Here is a 19987-nt window from a genome sequence, read left to right on the forward strand (position 1 = left end):
ATCACTAGAAAAAGTGCATATCATGCATGCAATTCCTCTGGTTAATACTCTATAATTGCTTCCTATTGAACAAAATTTAAATCTCAGTTCCTTACGTGGCCTGCAAGGCCTCTTCTTCCCAGCTTCTCATCCTTTCTTTAATGTTGCTCAGAACGTCAACCCCTTCCCTGGATTTCTCTACCATCCTCCAATGTGCCAAGGTCTTTCCTACCTCAATGACTTCCACTGTTCGTGCCCCATCTTGTTGAAATCTTCTTATCTCCCTGGCCTACTGGCCAAATTCTACTTACTCTTCAGGGCTCACCTCAAATGACATTTCCCCAGTAATGCCTTCCCACTCTTACTTCCTTCAAGGACTGTACCATACTTTGTAAACATGTGTTTTAATCGTATGCCTGTTTGGTTGACATTTGCCTCCTCCACTAGATTGTAAGCTTTGAGAGGGCAAGACCATTATTTGTTCACCACTATACACCCAGCCCCTCTCCAGTGCTTAGGTCAAAACATACTTTTTGACCCAAAGAAAGAAAGAAAAGAAAGGGAGGAGGGAAGGAGGTAGGGAAGAAACAAGCAAGATAGGCAATCACTAACTCTGATGAATGGCCATTGACTTCTGGCTCTCTGAACTGACAAGCCATTAAAATAATGGGGGAGTTGGGGAGAAAGAACAAGTTTGATGGGAAAAAAGAATTTGTTCAGGATTTGGTTCATTATCATTCAGGGCACATCTGTTTACTGTCTCTTCCACCCATACTTCCCGGATATAATTATCTGTACAGCAACAATATTAGAAAAGGAATAAATATATAACAACTATAATAGATAGGAACAAGGACCATTTGCAGGGCCAGGAATTTTCAGAATATCTCAAGCAGATAGGATCAGATTTAACAAGAGAATAAATACATAACTAGGAGAGAGAATAAGCTCCTTACAGGGGTAATAGTCTTCCTTCCTAACTTTTCAGGGGCTCCCTAGAGAGCGGCCAAACCTGCAGTCAAAGGTATAGGGAACAGAAGTGGGCCAAGCACAGGGTAATGATTAGAGTTTCCCTGTGGAAGTGCTGAGCTGCTGTTCTTTCTCGTCCTTTGCATAGTTATGCTGAGACTGGATATGGCATTTGCTCCCATGCGGAAGCCATGAGAAGGCCCTTCTAATGAAGCAGAGATCAACTGTGTGTGTGTGTGTGTGTGTGTGTGTGTGTGTGTGGTGGGGGTGGGGATGAGGTCTTTCTTATTATGTGCCTGGGTCCAGAGAGAGAGGCTGGCCAAACCCAAGGTAACTTCAGAACCACACAGGTGACACAGACACGCGAAATAAGAGGAGCAACTCTACACAGAAATGAAACACAACCACACACGGCACTCCCTAAAGTCTTCTTTACTTTGGAGACTGAGATTCACCAGCTCATCTTTTTATCTTCTGTTCATTATACCTTGAAGAGAAGATGGCGCCTCAGGATTCTCCATTTTAAATCTTCTCATTCAAGGTAGAGACTTATCATAGAAACAGATGGGCACAGCTGCAGAGGAAACCATATCCGTCTCCAACACCAAAATACTGAGTCCTTTGTTTAAAACATGGACAGCCAAAGATAACTAGACATTTGAGGGAAATCAACAGCATGAAAGAGAGGAACCAAGATTAACAAAGAGAGAGATAACTGAGAGGACAAAAGAAAACTTTAAAAAATCCAATTAGTATCCCTGTAGGGATTTAGGAAGATAATGGGTCTATAAAACAAGAAAATATTCACAAAAAACGTAAATCAAAAATAGTTTTTAGAAATTAAAATATGATTGCCAAATTTAAAAAGTGAATAAAAGTTCTGTATAAAAGAATGGATATTGCTGAAGGCCAAAGCAGAAATATGGAAGATAAGTAAAGGAAATCACCTAGAACTTAATATAAAAAGACAGAGAGAGAAATTACGAGAGCAAGGAAAGAATATGAAAATTGTGGAGGGAAAGAAAATAAAGGCTTAGAAGATACATCCATATGTTTCAAAATTATCCAGAATTTGAGAGCAGAAGGCACAGATCGGAGAAGATAATCAAAGAAATGATAGAAGAAAATTCCCCTAAAATAAGATGTGACTTAAGTATTAGTTCATTTAGTCAATAAGAGTCAGTGAGCTCTGACTTTTGTCAGGCACTCTTCTTAGCATTCATAGATAAGAGAACAAAAGAGAAAAAAAAACTCTGTGCCTGGTTGGAACCTGAACTTTGGCATGCTGAGCACAAATAACGAAAAAAGACATACACATTTAGATACATCCCATGACATTTCTGAACTTCAAGGATAAAGAAAATGTCCTAAAAGCTAGTAGGAGCCTGGCCTGGTGGGAGACATTTATCTACAAAGCCATTACACTTTTCATCTTAGACACTGTTTGCAAGCTGACAGTAGAGTAATACCTAGAAAAATCTAAAAGAAGGTAATTTTGGAACCAGAATTCTATTACCGAACAAACTATCATTCAAGTGTAAGGGCAAAGGACAGACCTTCCATTGGACATCTGAGGACCCAGAACATTGATCACCCATACACGCTTTCTGTGAAAAAAAAAAAAACAAAAACCCCAAATATATGAAGTTTAGAAAACAATAAAGTGAATTCAAAAGTATAACACAGGGGGCCGGCCCCGTGGCCGAGTGGTTAAGTTCACGGGCTCTGCTTCAGCAGCCCAGGATTTCGCCAGTTCGGATCCTGGGCACGGACGTGGCACCGTTCATCCAACCATGCTGAGGCGGCACCCTACATGCCACGGCTAGAGGGATCCACAACTAAAAATATACAACCTTGTACCAGGGGGCTTTGGGGAGAAAAAGGAAAAACAAAAACCTTAAAAAAAAAAAAACGTATAACACAATATATGAGAGGGAGTAGAAATAACCCAGGAGATTTAACAAAAAAGCAAAAAATGCCCCCAAAAGCCAGTGTGTGATGGCTGAGCAACAAGCTTAGAAAGCAATCAGTCTCCATTAGAACAGAATGTTTGAGGGCTCCAAGAAGAATGTCTTCAAGAAAAAGTAGCTGCCATAACACAAAATTTGTTGTTAGTGCCCTCGAGTGGATTCTGACTCCCAGCGACCCCGTGGACAGCAGAGCGGAACCCTGCCCGGTCTTTTTGCTCCATCCTCTCACCTTGCTGAGCTTTATCAGACAATGCTCCGCTGCTATTCATAGGATTTTTGTGGTCAACTTTTTCGGAAGTGTGTGGCTAGGTCCTTCTTTCTAGTCTCGAAGCTCTACTGAAACCTGTCCACCGTGGCTGACCCTGCTAGTATTTGAAATACCAGTGGCACAGTTTTCAGCATCACAGCAACACGCAGCTGCCACAGTATGACAACCAACAGCCTGGTGTTGTGGTTCCATGACCGGGAAATAAACCTCGGACAGAGAAGTGAAGGCACCAAATCTTAACCAGTGTACCACCACAGCAGGCGTGAACACAAAATGCATAATTAAAAATCAGTAAGTATAAATATGTTGTAATATTAATATATTACAGTATGACATTATATAATGTATTATAATAATATATTACTTATATATTTTCATACTGATGAAATGAAGGCAAAATTTCTTCTGACTAATCACACAAAAAGGTAACATTTTCCCAGGAAAAACAAATGCAAGAAAGGTGTGGTCTACATAAAAAACACTCTAAAATGAGGCATGATTCTGGGCAACTGCTGCAGTGTTAGCAAGATTCTTCTGGGGAAAAAACAGTCAACTCTCCCAGAGTAAGGCAGATAGCCTGAAATAAAATATAATAGAGCTCATAATTGATATTACCTGCACAACTGATATTGTGAAACTCTGGTGCTCCAAAGATGGGGAAGAGGGGCTGTTGAAACGCTTGGAAAATGAGGACATAACTGGAAAGAGATTGGAATGAGTGCTAGAGGTTTTGGAGTTGTCCACACAAAGCAGGTGGCCACTGAGGCTCTGAGAAGAGCTAAGAAGACATAGGGTGAGGTTCTGGAACACCATCCATGAAGGTCACATGAGGAACAGTAGGCACAGAAGCCTGCCAAGGAGCCATCAGATTTAGAAACTGTTGATCTAGAAATGTGTACTCTTCCAGAAAGGAAGGGGAAATATCTGAAAGGAGAATCATTGGTGATCGGAGTCGACACCGAAGGACCCAATGGTTTGGCACTTGGCAGGAACTGGTGACCCAATTCTGTTCAGGGATGGGAGAAGACAGCTTGTGGGCGATTTGGAGTTGAAATGCAAAAATCATCACAGCTGCCATGGGGTCCAGTCATAAGGAGGCATGGAGTGGGCTGGGGGAGAAAGAAGGCCCCCCTTCCAGCTATTATCATCACACTGGGACCCTGCAATCCAGGTTGAGGAGGTGGGAGGGGAGTTGGCTCCCTCCTATTACCAGATCTTCAAAGTAAGAGCATCCCATGCTGGATACTTGCTGCATAAAAACTTTTGCTATATAGTTTGTCTTTTTGAGAACGTTAAAGAACGTTACATCCTCTAACAAAGTCCACAGGCACCTCCCTGTCATCCTTTTGCAGGTATAAGAAGTAGGATTCCCGGTTGGGGCTTATAGTCTTGCTGCTTTTGATTATCTTCCAGCAGACAAAAAGGTATCACCAGAGGGTGAAGCATCCTGCCGTGTGTTCTGTAAACACTCCCATTATCACACGACAACTCAGTGAGCAGTATTTACCCGCACAAGGTCCCTCCCAACCTCTCACCAAGCTCTTTTCAATAAAGCTGTATCTGTGGCTTGTGAAGGGAACCAAGGCATGTCTTTCAAATGGGAGGCTTTGTCAGGAGGGAGGAAAAGAGGATTTTCAGTTAGCTGAGCGGCCAGGAGAGAATGAGGCCAACGCCGTGGATGTTAACCCAGTTAGCTTCACTCAGAGAAACCCTGCGTTTCATGGCCAGGAGGCAGGCACGAGCTCTGCTTTTGGGTTGCCCACCCCATGGAAGGGTTTTCAGTGGATGCAAAGTTACTGAACCCAAGGCTCTATAGAGTGACATCCCTAAACTACGTGACCCCAGAGCAGACCATTTTGTATTACACCCTTCTCTGAACAACACAATTATTTTCAGTAATAATCACAATAATCAACAAGAATCATTTTTCTTTAGTTTTAAAATAATTTAAAGTTTTCAGCGGTAACGGCATTATTCAGATTCAATAAAACATTTCATGGCTGAGAGGAAAACTGCACTTACCAAACAAAAATATTACACCTTACCGTTCATATTCTGCTTCAGTGTTTTAAGTACAAATAAAAATTCCAAGTAGTCCCACAGAATGGCAGAATCGCAGTAACCTGAGTTCTGTTTCTTCGTGTTTACAGTCATAGCGCCATTGTTGTTTCTTTTGAGTCAACTGTTCAGATTCAGGAATATGTAGTAGTACAGGGATTGGAGACAGGGACCATCCTGCAGTGAACTCACCAATTCCGACCCCTTAGGAATGTCGTCTTGGAACAAACACATGTCGTTGAGTCCCTGTGCGTTAGAAGCTAACTGAGTAACTGAGAGTTCCCCCATTAACTTCCGCGTCGAATGCAGTGCTTATTAAAGGATAAGTAACAGAAAGGTGCTAATTTGAAGATTACACATATATTATTAAAACACAACAGCAACCACAGGAATTGTTTAGAGTTTGGACTAATAAAACATTTTTTAAGGAGGAGTATGTCATCACTGGCAAATTTAGATTTCCAGCATATGGGCATAATAAAAAGCAGAGCAAACTTTGGGTGGATTTCATTATTGTTATTAAATTCTCTACAGACAATGTGCCCTCTTGCTGCCTGCAGCCAGTGTGGACCACTGCCACTGAGTCTCCCTTAGGATAGCTCCGACTGGATAGGTCCTGAAGCTCCAGAAGTATTCCCCAAGTGGTCGATTGGCTAGAACCACTTGTGTTGACTGGACGAAAGATTAGCGTGTGTCACCAGGAAAGCCACGTACCTCTGAGAAGTCTTCGCACAAAAGCCCATTCAACAGAAGTACTCCATATTGGATGGCTGCAACCTGACCCAAACACACCCTCTTGGTAGTGAAGTATATATGCAGATTTTATGTATACTTGTGCTCAAAGTGTATCTTTGCGCACGATGCGCTATAGTTAGCATATCTTTAAAAGGCTTACAGTGCCTCCCTGGATTAGAAGGATGTATTAGGAACTCATGATGGTACACCTGAGCAGGTCTCTTCCTTGCAAACTTAAATAGCCTAAGGCAAAATCATGATAAAAAATTAGTAATACTTTTGAATACATTCAGAGTCTATAAGGCGCATCTAGATCTAATATATAATTTTAGTTTTACAAAAATATTTGAGACATAGGTTTTATTGCCCTTATTTTACAAATGAGTAAACAGAGGCTCTGAGAAGCTAAGGGATTTGCAGACATCATACAGTTGGTACACGATGGAGTGAGACACAAAGCATGATCTTCAGAGTCTGGTGCACTCTCCACCACACAGCTTTGGTGTACGGTAATAATAGCGACTGTCGTAAATGAGATGATGAATAGGAGTGCTCACTGCTTGCAAGACGTTTACAATCTGTTATTTAGTAGTAGGTCTGATTCCATTCCATTTAATCCACCAGCAATGCCCTTTTCTGTCTTGTCCACCTGGCAGATTCCTACATATCTTTTAAGGCCTAGCTCAAGAGAAGTCTCATCTGCAAAACCTTCTCTGAGGTAGAGTGGGCTACTTTCTCCTTTTTCTCACCACTCTAGTCTCCCAGCCCTTCCCAGGCTGAACTGTAACCCCTGATTTGCATGGCAGTCTCTAAACTTGTCTGTGAGCTCTTTAAGATCAGGAGCTTTACTTTATTCTTATTGGTACCCCCCATGTCTAGCAGGGTGTCTGGCACCGATCTGGCTCAGAGTAAATTTTGATCCCTACAAATCCAATTTCTGGGGAAAAAAATATAACTAAAGGTATTTATAATTAAGGGTGAGTCAGTGTATCATCACCCTCCTATACTGAGAAGAATATATCCATTAAATTCTATTCGCTTTCTCTTAGAGATGAGAGATCGGAAATCTAGAGACACACTTGCATCGCTGACTCCATTTCCGAACACAGATATTGAGAACATGATAAAATTATCCTGTGAATGAAATCAATATTCTATTTCTTAATGCTGCTAAATATATATCCCAAACCAATCTTATGTCACATTACCAAACTCTCGGAGAATATTGGAGCCAGAATAGGCCTTTGAAAACCATGCAGCTCAATACCCTTTACACCAGGAGGAAATCAAGACCCTGAGATACTCAGTGACTTGCCTAAGAGTTCATGGAAGAGCCAGGCCGATGAGCATTTTCCAATACTTCTTGCGGCTTCCATGACCCAAAGGAGGAAGAAGATTGGAATGACAAAAGCAAAATCCAGGAACAGAGTACTGGTGTGCTCTCTCACCTACACCCTGCTCAAGGAAATTCAATGGCTAAAACAAGAGCCTACACAGTAAGGATTGACTGCCCCCAATAGCAGAGGGTTATTCCCTTAACCAAACAATATGCCACAGGTCTCTATAAAATGCAAGCTTTATCTTTTAGAGAAATTAAAATAAAATTCTACTCTGAAACAAAAAGGTTTGCATACATTTTTGCAGAAAAGAAACTGAGGCCATAAAGTGAAATATCAGCAGGGGCTTGATTTTAGAACATCTGACCTCCAGAATTATAAGATAATAAATTTGTATTGTTTCAAGTCACACTGGTGTTAATTTGTTACAGCAGCCACACGAAACTCATTCAATGACTTTATATAGCACTCATGTGGCATGTATGGAAGGCTGCTGAAGGGCAGATAAGCTCAGGGGCTGTGGGATCATCTTCCCTTCAAAGGGAGACTGAACAGGCATTGGGACAATCATGCAGTGAATTCCTGAAGGGAGGAAGCCTGTGTCCTGAGCTACACTTGACACCAGGGTCAGCAGAGCTTGTGGAGTGAAGATGGAGTAGGAGGTGGGGAGGATGGGGGAAGCAAACACTGAGCCTGAGCCGGAGGCCAAAGGGCAACATCACCAAACAGGAGGACAGAGGCCTAAGTAGGGAGAAGATCAAAAGCCAGAGTCTGAGGCTAGAAGATAAAAGGGCCAGGGAGATAAGGGCAGGGGGAAAATGGTTGGAAGTGCAATTTAGGGTGGCATCTGGATGAGCCCGAGGGCTGCTGTCCACAAGCAGCCTCTACATATCTTGACCCGCCCTCCTCACTGCTTCTTTCCTATGTCCTCACAATGGAGAATGGCTCCACTCTCCATGTGGCCCATACCAGGAACCTGGGAGTCATGTATAAAACCCTACCCTCTCCCTCACCTCCGACATTTGCTAGAAATCTGAGAAATCTGTGGTGGGCTGGGCAAAGCTGGCTTTGGTTTTCTTCCGAGGATACTCTTCACGCAAAAGCAACAAAAGCAATATCCAATCCACAGAATATTATTTCCTACTTCTTAATTTGAAGATATTAGGCTAGAACAATGTCTAGTTCATTTTCAAATGCCATATTGTAATTGATTTGAATTGAGCAGATCAGCAGCTCTTTATGCTTTTCTACTCTGCAAGAATGAGGGGCACAGTTTACCAGATGGAGGAGTGTGGGGCTCTGTGATAGACCAAATTCTAAGATGGCACCAAAGATTCCCATCTTCTGGTGTACACACCCTGTATAATCTTCCCACCTTGAGAATGGATGGGATTTATGAGTACAATGGGATTTTACTCCTGTGATTAGATTCCATTATATGTCACAAATGAAGGGACTTTGCAGATGTGAATGAGGTCCTTGATCAGTTGACTTTGAGTTGATCAAAAGGGACATTATCCTGGGTAGGCCTAACTTTTAAAAGAGAGTCCAGGCCTTCCAAGAAGACAAGGGAGAGATTCAAAGCAAGACACTTTCCTGTTGGCCTTGAAGAAACAATCAGCGATGCTGTGAACTGCCTATGGAGAAGGGACAGCCAACAGGAACTGAGGGCCTCAGTCCTATAACCACAAAGATGTGAATTCTGCCAAGGACCCGCCTGAGCTCAGCCCCAGATGAGAACGCAGCTGGACTGACACATTTTGTAGCCTTGTGAGACCCTAAGCAGAGGATCCAGCGAAGCCATGCCTGACTCCTGACCTAAGGAAACTGGGAGACAGTAAATATGTTGATTTAAGCTGCTAAATGTGTAGTAATTTGTTACAAAGCAATAAAAAACTATTATAGGCACCATTTACTATATGAAGAAATGAGGGGCGTGAATGATCCCAGGCAGGCCATCCTAGATCAGCAAGCACCCCCACCGTCCAGTCTGCTTCCCTTCCTGGGAGGACTGCTGGGAGAAAAAGAGAGTTCACATTCCTTCCAGGTGTCTAATATGGGCCTTTCTTAAGCAAAGAAAATTGGCCATTTTGAACACCACAGGTAATTAAGCATCCGTGCTAAACCACAGGTGGCTGCCAATAGTTGTAATTACCTTCATCTTCTAACAATCTTGAGGTTTTAAAACTACTCAACAAGGAAGGAGTGGGAAATGGCATGTTGGGAGAGTTTATTGGCCTGGGCGAACCATTCCAGCTCAGTTTTAAAGAACGCTCCAGAGGATGGTGCAGTGAGCCGAAGCAGCCCCCTGATCCCCTCCTGATCAGAAATGAAGCTATAGATTCCTCTAGTAGTCATTCGGACAGCTGGAAACTCGGTTTCACGATCGCTTGGTGATTGCCAGATCCCTGAGGAAGAGTAAATTGCTTATAACTGTTTATTGTCCTCTCGTTACTGCTAGGATGTCTACGCAGATACTTTGAGTGTGGCCCAGACTGTGTGATCTGGCTCCTGACCAGCTCCAATCTCAAACCACCTTTTCTCTGTCACTCTACACTCTGGCCACAGTGAATTTTGTTCTGTGTCTTCGGCACGTCATGCCCACACATGCCTCTGAGCCTTTACCCAGGGCTTATTCCTGTGCCTGGAACACTCTCTGAGCCCACTCTTCATTGGTACTCTCCCTCGTCCCCTTCCAGTCTCAGCTTCCCACGGCTTTTACAGGAAGGTCTTCCCTGATTTCCAGACTTGCTGGACTTTTCAAAACCCTTTTGTGAAATAAGAAACATATATACAGTCTCTGTCTCAGTTCCCGACAGAGATCCTAAAACCCTTGTGATTTTCTAAATAATAAGAGCACTAGGAGCATCTTTGGCTCTATTGAAGCGACTCTGGGTGGGCTCCTGGATGGTTCCTAGATAGGGCTGGTCACTAGAAAGACCAAGCCATGATGAGATGCTTGCAATGTTCACCCCTCTCCAACTTCGCCAGAGAGGAAGAGGGGCTAGGAATAGAGTTAATCATTCATCATGCCTACGTGAGGAAGCCTCCATAAAAATCCCAATAGTGTAGGGTCTTAAGAGCTTCAGGTTGGTGAACACACCCCAATATTGGGAGGGTGATGCACCCCAACTGCACAGGTACAGCAGCTCCTGTGCCAGGAAGCCTCCCAGACCTCACTCTATGCATCTCTTCACCTGGCTGTTCACCTGCTTCCTTTATCACATCCTTTAATAAGCAGGTAAACCTAAGTAAGTGTTTTCCTGAGTTCTGTGAGCCGCTCTAGCAAATTAATGAAACCCAAGGATGGGGTCATGGGAACCTCCTATTTGTAGCCAAATCAGACAGAAGTTGTGGGTAACTGAGGATCACTACTTGCGATTGGCATCTGAGTGGAGGGGCAGTCTCATGGGACTGAGCCCTTACTCTGTGGAATCTGACACTATCTCCAGGTAGATAGTGTCATAATCGAGTTAAATTGTAGGACTCAACTGACGTCATGAAGAATTGCTTGATGTGGGAAAAAACCTCCACACAGTTGGTGACCAGAAGCATGAGAAGGGAAGCGTTCTGTGTGAGGAGTAAAGGGGACACAGGTGGAAAACTGAGGTGTTTCCAGTCCACCTTTATAGCATGTACTGCGGTGTGTAGTGATGTGTTTATTATTATTATTGACACCTGGCATCAAGGGCTAACAAGTCCTCTGTTCTGATCCAGGTTGATTTAGCAAACATTGAGCCCCCTGTATGCAAAGTTTGCCCTCTGTCCTGGACGGGGAAGGGGGGTTCGGAGATGAGGTTCCTGGTCCTAGATGGGGGACCCTCCCCAGAGTCCTCACTGCTCCTATCTCAGCTCACATCTCCCTGACCCGTCATCCCGAATTCTGCACCAGTTTCAGCCCGTCCCTTGGCACCCCAAGGCCTTTAGGGTAAAGTCCAAACTCCCGGCTGGTGTGACCTTCCGTGATCGGCCCCTGCTGCCTCCTCGGCTCTGACTCCCCTAAGCCCTGCTCACTCCAGCGAGCCTCACTTTCCAGCCTCCAGGCCTCTGCCCATCTTGCTCCCTTTTCTCAAACACCATTTCTTCCCCTTGCAGATCCATTCATACATGTTACCCTTAGGGACTCAGTTTGAGGCATTGCCTCCACTGGGAAGCCCTCTGTGCTCTCTTAGATGGGTAGCTCCAAACACCTTCCACAGCAATCCTGACAACACTGTAAGGTGACATTTACCCTGGTTTCTCCCACTATCCTCTGCTCCCTGAGCCCACAGTGGAACCTCCTTTGTGTCTTTACCTACTAGGGACCAAGTATGGCCACGCCGAAAGCAGGTGTTCAAAGAGAGCTTGCTGGATGAGAGAGCTGAAGAGCTCAAGGGTCGGAACCTAGGAGCGATCCGCTGGAGGTGGTGGAGTGGAAGAGAGGTTTTTCACCTGCTCTAGGGTTCCATGAAGTCGTAAAAATATAGACCCCAAGTGTCATGATTTAAAGCCTTAAAATGGAAGCAAGCCCCCAGATTCTGACGACCTAGTCTGAAAAGCTAGAAGGAAACTCGCCCTCTACTCACGGCCACGTGAAGCAGGTGCCAGGGGCAAAAGGCTGCTCATTACTTCTAGCGACTGCCTCTCCCGCTGGATTGTAAACACCGAGAAGAAGCCATGTCTTTCGAAATCCCAGCTCCTAGCATAGCGCCTCCTCTAAAGAGAAGGCCCAATTTCCCTGCTGTTTTGGATAAACGGAATGTGAACAGACAGTATTTGGCACACATTCTCCTGAAATGTGTTAAATGTGTGTGTGTATTTATGTTAAATTATAAATGTGTTATGTACATGTGTATGAGAGAGATATATACTTTAAATGCTACCAAACAAACCCCATGCTGAATCCTTCAATAACATGATAAACCCAATTTTGGGGGGTTTTCACAGTCTCTTAGTATAGGTGCCTGCCATCTCTTGCGTGGATGATTAAAAAAAAAAATCCTCAAGGATCCTTCTGCCTCTGATATTCTTATTGAAATCAGTACATCTCCATTACTGTAGCCACAACTGACTTTTTAAAACATGCAGTTGATTGCGTCTCTCCAGAGCTTAGAAATGTCTTATATTTCCTTTGTTTTTAAAGGGATCGTGTCTAAGCTCTTGAACATGGAACACGAAGAGTTTCATGGCCTGGCCCCTGATGACCTTGCTGGCCTCCTCTCTCCTCGTGCTCCGCTGTGTACCATCCTTTAGAAGCTCAGAAGTACCCAGCACTCCACAAACCATGGTGCGTTTTCACCCCTCTTTGCCAGTGCTGTTTACTCTGATATTCTCCTCCTCCTCCTCCTTTGAGTAATCCTGAACGTTGTCAAGAGGCAGTTCCAGCTTCTGTCCCTCTTGTACCGAAAAACCTGAATCTGGAAGAATGCTTTGGGCTGCAAGTGACAGAAAGCCTGACTCAAAGTGGCTCCAAAAATAAGAGGTTTGTTACCTCACTTAAGAAAACCAATGTCAAGGCAATTCCATGGTTAATTCAACACTGAAGTGGGCCACAAAAGACCTGGGTTCTTTCCAGCTTTTTGCTCTGCTGTCTCCAGTGTGGCTTTTGTCCCCAAGTTTGTTCAGCAGACCTCTCCTCACAAGCCATGGATAGAATTGTTTATAATAAGTCCATGTCTATACTAGTGCATCAGTCAGGGTTTTCCAGAGAAAAAGAACCAATAGAATGTGTGTGTGTGTGTGTGTGTGTGTGTGTAGGTGGAAGAGAAAGAGATTTATGTTAAGGAATTGGCTTATGTGATTGTGGAGACAGACAAATCTAAAATTTGCAGGGTAAGCCAGCAGGCTGGAGACCCAGGGAAGAGCTGATATTGCAGCTCGAGGCCAGAAACTTCTGGAATCACAATTCCCTCTTCCTTGGAGGACATCAGTCTTTTTCTTGTAAGGACTTCAACTGATTGGACAAAGCTCACCAGCATTATGGAGGGTAATCTGCTTTACTCAGTCTACTGACACAAATGTTAATCTCATCTAAAAGATATCTCCACAGAAACATCTAGAATAAGGTTTGACCCAATATCTCGGTACTGTGGACTAGCCAAGTTGACACATAAAATTAGCTATCCTGAAGTTGATGATGAAATCAATCACTGTCAAGAAAGAGACTGAAATCTCCATGATTGGTATAGACATTAGCGAAGAGTAACCTTCTGGGGCTGGGGAGGGGCTCTTGCCCTGAGCACATGGCTGTGTGTGGGGTGAATGCGCAAACAAAACTGGGATTCTGCCTGCATGGCAGACTGTGGTTATGGATAGGGTTAAATGAAGATGCAGATTTGAGGAGATAAACGACAAAATCTGTTAAACACCAGGCAGCAGACTCACAATACTTTGTGGATTCCTTTACATGTTCTATAAACCCTACTAAAGCCCTTGTGATACTGAGTCATGGATGTTGGCTTACTTTCCTCTTTAGATTATGGATTCACCCTGATTAAGAATCATGTATCAGTTACCTCTTTATCAACAGCCACATGCGTAGTGCTTGGCATGAGGTGGCTACTCCATAAGTGCCACTGAATTGACCAAAGTGGGATATTCTGGTGCTAAATAAACCTTGTGCTTGCCATTGCTATAGAAATCATATATTTCTATCTACCACAAGCTTTGTTGAAGTCACAGATTCACAATTATTATGCCAACTGACCGCTATTTCTAGGTACTCTTATAAAGAACTTATGGGACAATAAAACTTGTCCAAATAGTCTAATCATATGAAGTTCTCTTCTCTTTCATACATCCAGAACCCGAAAAAAAATCCCAGTGGCAAAGAGAAGAACACTCTTAACCTTATACTCAGTACTGATAATAGCAGATAAAGGGTCCATGGTTTGCCCTAAGCGCCATCTCAGATAAACTAAGTCATCTGGAGACTGTCAGATGTTAGAGCTTCAGGTCAAATTACTTAACTTAAAACTTGTCATAATTCTCATCTTTTTTAACAGGATGGGGCTTCCAAAAGTTTAGGAAGTGAAATCATCATATAATTTCTCCTTTACTAGTCTTCTTTACCAGGAAGCCAAAGAGCTTCAGGACTGTTAAATGCAGAGGATGATAAAGTCACCTCTCGGTTGGCCCCCGTGTAGAGACCTGTTGAGTTTACAAATTCAAGGAACATGTAATAAGCACCTTCCATGTTCTAGGCATCATGAGAGACCTGCCCTTGGATTATTACATTTTCCAGTTTATAACCTTTTCTCCAGCAGTTCTCAATGACATCTGACATGTACGGACTCACGCCGTGCACCAGGCATTACCCTAAACCCCTTACCTGCATTATGCAATTTAATCCTCACAAAACCTCCTGAGGCTGATTTAATCCTTATCTCCATTTTAACAGATGAAGAAGCCGGGGGGCTGAGAGAGGGTAGGCAACTTGCTGACAGCACACAGGAAGCCGTAGAACCCAGACTCAGCTCCAGGTCTGTCTGACTCGAGTCCACGCTCAGACCTCTACACCTTCCTGCTCCCCAGGTAGCAGGTTTTACACTTATTAACTCATTTAAAGCTGTATATGAGGGAAAGTCAAACTCTTTTAAATCAACACATAAAGGAAAGATAAAGCTTTTTTCCTGTACTTGTTTTAGAAGCAAGAGCCAACTCAAAACTTGAACACCTAAAGAAAAATGTGTCAACAGATGGGAAAACATCAAAAAAAGTGGGACAGAAAAACAAAATTTTGCAGTGCCTATTCAGTGCTTATCCACGAGAATTTCAGTCACTACAGAGGCCAGTATTAGTTTAACAAGACTCATTATAACCTGGAGGGAATGCCCTTTGTTGCTCTAATTCCATAATCACAAAGCACAAGAATAAAATTATAAATGTCATTTCTGGGATATCTTGAAAATGAGAAGCAGATTCCTCAGAAAAAAATCTATGCATTCTATCCATTGGAAAGAGATGTCCCCAACTGTAAGAATAAAATGCCATGTGTCTATATCACACCATATGAACATAGCTTGTGTCAATTAAGTTGTTATATGATCATTATTAGAAACCTGGTCATTTCTGAGTCAATTAATCAAGTCCAGTTTCTATGCCCACTGGGCCAAGGAAGAAATGTACCATAGTAAATTTATCAAGTTAATAATACCAATTTATGAGGCTATTGGGCAGTCAGCTGGCTTTTTCGTGGGTCACCCACTCTCCCTCACCATGCCTGCTTTCATTCTACTGGAAAGCTCCAAGAGCGTGTATTCTTGTCCCACAATACACCTGAGAAAAGTGAGGCCCAGAGGGGTTTAGCCACTTGCTTAGCTCTGCACAGCTGATGGAACAAACTCTACAGAAGGACAGGAAAGAAGACATAGCCACCAAGAATGGACCAGGTGACCCGGGGGCACTGCTCTTTCCACCCGCCACCAACTACAAAGACCCTGACTGACACTTTGGGCCCTCCGTTCTCAGTGACTAAGTGGGGCCCCTACGTTGGCTCCTCCTGAGAGCTTTACCTCTTTCTCTCTCACATCTAAACAGTAAAAGTACTCTGAAATATCTCACTTGCCTTCCCTGCCATCCTTCTCTTTAACCTTCTTGCTCTTTCTTTTGCCCCTCTCCCCACTAAAGTCTTGACGCAGCAGAAGGACGAGCACCATGATTAGAATAAGAGTAAGGGGAAGACAACGACCCTCCATCTTGCTTCTAAACTAAAGTCATGGTTTGTTTCAGTTCTCTCCCCCATGCTGACAGCATCTACTTTGCCTGCTATTTTTAGCTGGTGCTTGGCCTAATCTGCTAAGTCCTGACCATGAATGCTACTGATGTGACATCAGTGACAGCATGCATCCCAGCAAGCCTTGTTGCCACGGTCGGCCTCCCCAGATTTCCTGTTCCATTAATGTTAAAAAATGGCTCTTTGTCACTTAACCAAATTCCAGCAAACAGAGCTTCAACCCTCCATCCTCCATTGCCCATTCTGTGACAGAGGCACCTATAGACAGAAGTACCCTGGGACGTAGGCTCAGATGGAAAACGTAGTCTTGGTTATGTTGCCACTCCTTAATAAACTTTCTCTGGATGGATTATTCACCTAACACATAAGTCAGACTATGCTGCCTTTTACAAAACATTCCTTGACATGGAGCAAATGCAAAATTCCAGAAATAATACTATATTTCATTCAAGTTATTTTCTTAAAAATAAAATAACAAGAATAAGCGTATATTTACCTGGAACAAAGCTTCCCTGGACCACCTCCTTGTATGCCCACCAGCCTTCATGGATTTTTGGTGAATTCTGTTGAGCTAAAGGAAAAACAAGGAAGAGAGACTAAGACAATAGTCGAGCAGTATTGTGTCTTGGCCAAGTAAGAAGGGTGAATATACATAAAATAATCCTTTACCCACAAGTCATACTACAAAATGCAACAGTAATCCCTCCCCCTTCCTTATTTTCAAATAGATTATTAACCTGTAAATATACTCTCATAGAGTTTTATAAAAAGCACTCAAGATATTTCTATCGAAGAGAGACAGTAATTATGTATTTGAGCCCATTTAAATTCCTCTGTCATTTGTCTCTACCTCTGACTCATCTCTTTTTCTCACCTGCTGCTACACACACAGACACAGAAATACACACATGCACAGACACACACATATACCCTCCACTGGAACTGAGGAAAGGAGGCTGATCCTATCCACAAGCCAGGAGAGAACTCTACACATGCGTGGAAATCTTAGGAATGGAGAGGTGGGGAGTTTGCTGAATGGGCTAAGCTAGAAGAGTGATGGTGCAATCAGCCCGCTTTCCTTAGGTCCCAGGAAAATGAAAACAAGAATATAAATAATCGTGGTGAGAGATTTGACATCACAGGGAGAAAGGGTGGAAAGTCCAAGAAATCGGGACACAACAGAGGGGTCTGTGAGTTCCCACTGACAAGACATCAGGATAATCCTTGACATTTGCAACAGCTGATAGGTGAATTTGGGCAATTCCATTACATAGGGGTGTACACCCCAAAGTGCAAAGATCAAACTTGCGTTGATCCCTTTCCTAATTAAATTACAGTCACATTTCAGCTCTCAGTCACATTGGAGGAAAACAGGTAATTTCGACCATACTTGTAATTTGGCCAGTATATAGCAAATGTTAAACCTTTACTTTAATTTCCTTTCTTTAAGCCTTGTTCTTTTTTCCGTCTCCTTCTTCAGACTCATCATTCTGGATTAGAGAGAATGGTACAAGAAAACGGGTTTGAAAGCAAAGCTTTGTGTTGAGAGAGGAGTTGCTAAATTCCTTTAGTTTCCATATGAGCTTCTACTGCTTAACTCCAAGCATCTTCCCATAGTATAGAGAAGATACTTCTTCTGCCTACATGTTAAGACCCCCGAGGCTTGCAGCTCTGTGATGAAGGAGGGTTTATGACATAGGATGAAGAAAAGAGAAGCCCACGCCTTCTGGAGCTGACAGTGGGGTTAGTGAATTTTAGAAATGAATAGAAGAGGGACAAAGAATCTATTTAAGGCTCTGCAAAGGTATCCCTTTTCAAGTTGCCCAGCGCTAACCTAGGGCATGGTTACATCAAAGCACACTGGATTTCCCAGTACTCTGACTTCCCAGGGGGCATGGATAAAGGCCAGATGTTCCCACAGCCCTTGAGGAAGATCCTGAAGGCAGCTGAGTTGAAAGCCAGTGCATCTGTCCTGGGGCAGCAGGCAAGGGAGAAGTGACCTCAAAGTAGAGGATGGAGAGGTTCTGTCTAGCCACAGAACCAGGTGGAACAGTCAACATAGACTCCAGGTATTTGTAGCAACAGGCAAAGACAAGGAGATCTGAAGTCAGCCAGGAGACCTTTAGGCCTGACCAAGTCGAAAAACCAGATCAAGAGTTATATGGTTGCAAAGTTCACCAAGCAGGTGGACAAAAGACACTTGTCTAGAGTTCAGAATGACTCTGATTCTCCTTCTGGGCCTTGACATTGCAGGATCCACCTTCATCGTCCTTCCCAACTCATTGAAGGGTTGTCATAGGAGCAAGATGTGAATCCCACAGGCTTAGAGATCTGTGAGATGAGATGTCACCTCATGCACTCAGACCCAGTGGCTCTTTTTTGAAACAAATACTTTGTAATGTTCACCTTGATGATAATTAAATAAAATTCATAGACAGTACATCCTACTGAAAAAGAAGGAAACAATTCTGATATTTCACTAAACTTCCTACTAGCTCTGCTGGACATGCAGCATGTTCCAAGCCTGGAAAAGAGACACATTTCTGAAAGCCCAAAAGCAATGAACTAGGACATCACCTAACAGCTTTGCATCAGAGATAAGAATTAATGTTCTTTATCAAAGACAAGAACTTCTGAGTTCTATCAAAATTCACACGATTTTATCCAATCAGGATTTTTCCCTGACGTTGAACAATTTAAACCATAAATATAGCCTCTCTTTATTCTCAGAGCCACTTGTTGGGAAGGCCACACTCTTGCACACATTTCACTATTCCAAGTAAGGATCTACATAGCACTCAAAAATTTTTCTTTTACATTAAATTTTTTTTTACCAAGTTGTTTTACAAGAACTTTTGTTTATAGTATTTATACACATTCATTTAAAAAAAAATCAACATAGTGCCTTAGCTATAATATAAAGGAGAAACAAAGGAAACGTAATTTACAATAATATATATTTCAATACATAAATGCTTAAGCATGATGCACTAGAATTAGGCAAATTATCATCTGCTAGCCAAGGATGGCCCACAGACTGTTTTTGTACCACCCACGACCTAAGAATGGTTTTACATTTTTCCATAGTTGAAAAAAATCAAAGAATAATTTCTTGTGACATGCAAAAATGATATTAAACGCAAATTTCAGTGTTCATAAATAGTTTTAGTGGAACACAGCCATGCTCCCTTACATATTGTCTATGGCTGCTTTCTCACTACAGTGGCAGAGTTGGAGAGTTGCAAAAGAGACCATTTGGCCCACAAAGCCTAAAACATTTCCTATATGGCTCTTGACTGAAAAGGTTTGTTGACTGCTAATTTACACACATAATTTCAAAAAAACGATCAATATAATCAATGTGATGCTTTAACTGTAATGTAAAGGAGAAATGCAAAGAACATAATTCATAATAAAATATATATTTCAATTTGTAAATACTTGGGTATGATGCACTAGAAGATAGAATGAAGAAGTTGGATATTTGATGGCAACAGGTACAAATGATACAGTTGTGTCGCACTGGAGATTTCAGAATCCACAAGTGGTATTGCTCTAGCAGTGTGATGTTCCCCAGATAGGGAACAACTCTTGGCAAAGTTCGGAACAAAATCAAGTACACTTTCCCTTGATTTACACAGTATTTGCATTGCTGAAGAACAGGCTATACCAAAACTACGTAAGAGAGACTTTGCAAAATGGGGTTTGTAGGCTCAGATAAATTAAACAGTTTTTCATCCACTTGAATGTCTGCTGGGACATGGGGCAACTAGTCACTGTTTGGAACTAACAAATTGCAGAGAATAGTCTCTGCCCACCCTCAGTTGGCGCTAATCGCCACCTCTTTCATTAAAACAATCTCAACTTGCCCTCACTCATTTCCAAAACACTCCCCCAGGAACAGTGACACCCCTCTTAAAAATCACCAACCTAAAAGGACTATTTGTAGCACTATTTA

General features: G+C 42.7%; 1 protein-coding gene across 3 annotated transcripts in view; it reads right to left on the reverse strand.

The window, feature by feature from the left end:
- CA10 (carbonic anhydrase 10) overlaps positions 1–19987 on the reverse strand; it is a 476991-nt gene that overhangs the window by 378885 nt on the left and 78119 nt on the right. For all 3 annotated transcript variants that reach the window (XM_070562243.1, XM_070562241.1, XM_070562242.1), the window contains one exon: positions 16526–16600. In XM_070562243.1, coding sequence (XP_070418344.1) covers positions 16526–16600 — 75 coding nt within the window. The remainder of the gene's footprint in view (positions 1–16525; positions 16601–19987) is intronic.

The sequence above is a fragment of the Equus przewalskii genome, chromosome 10 (genome assembly GCF_037783145.1).
Source record: "Equus przewalskii isolate Varuska chromosome 10, EquPr2, whole genome shotgun sequence".
NCBI lineage: Eukaryota > Metazoa > Chordata > Mammalia > Perissodactyla > Equidae > Equus > Equus przewalskii.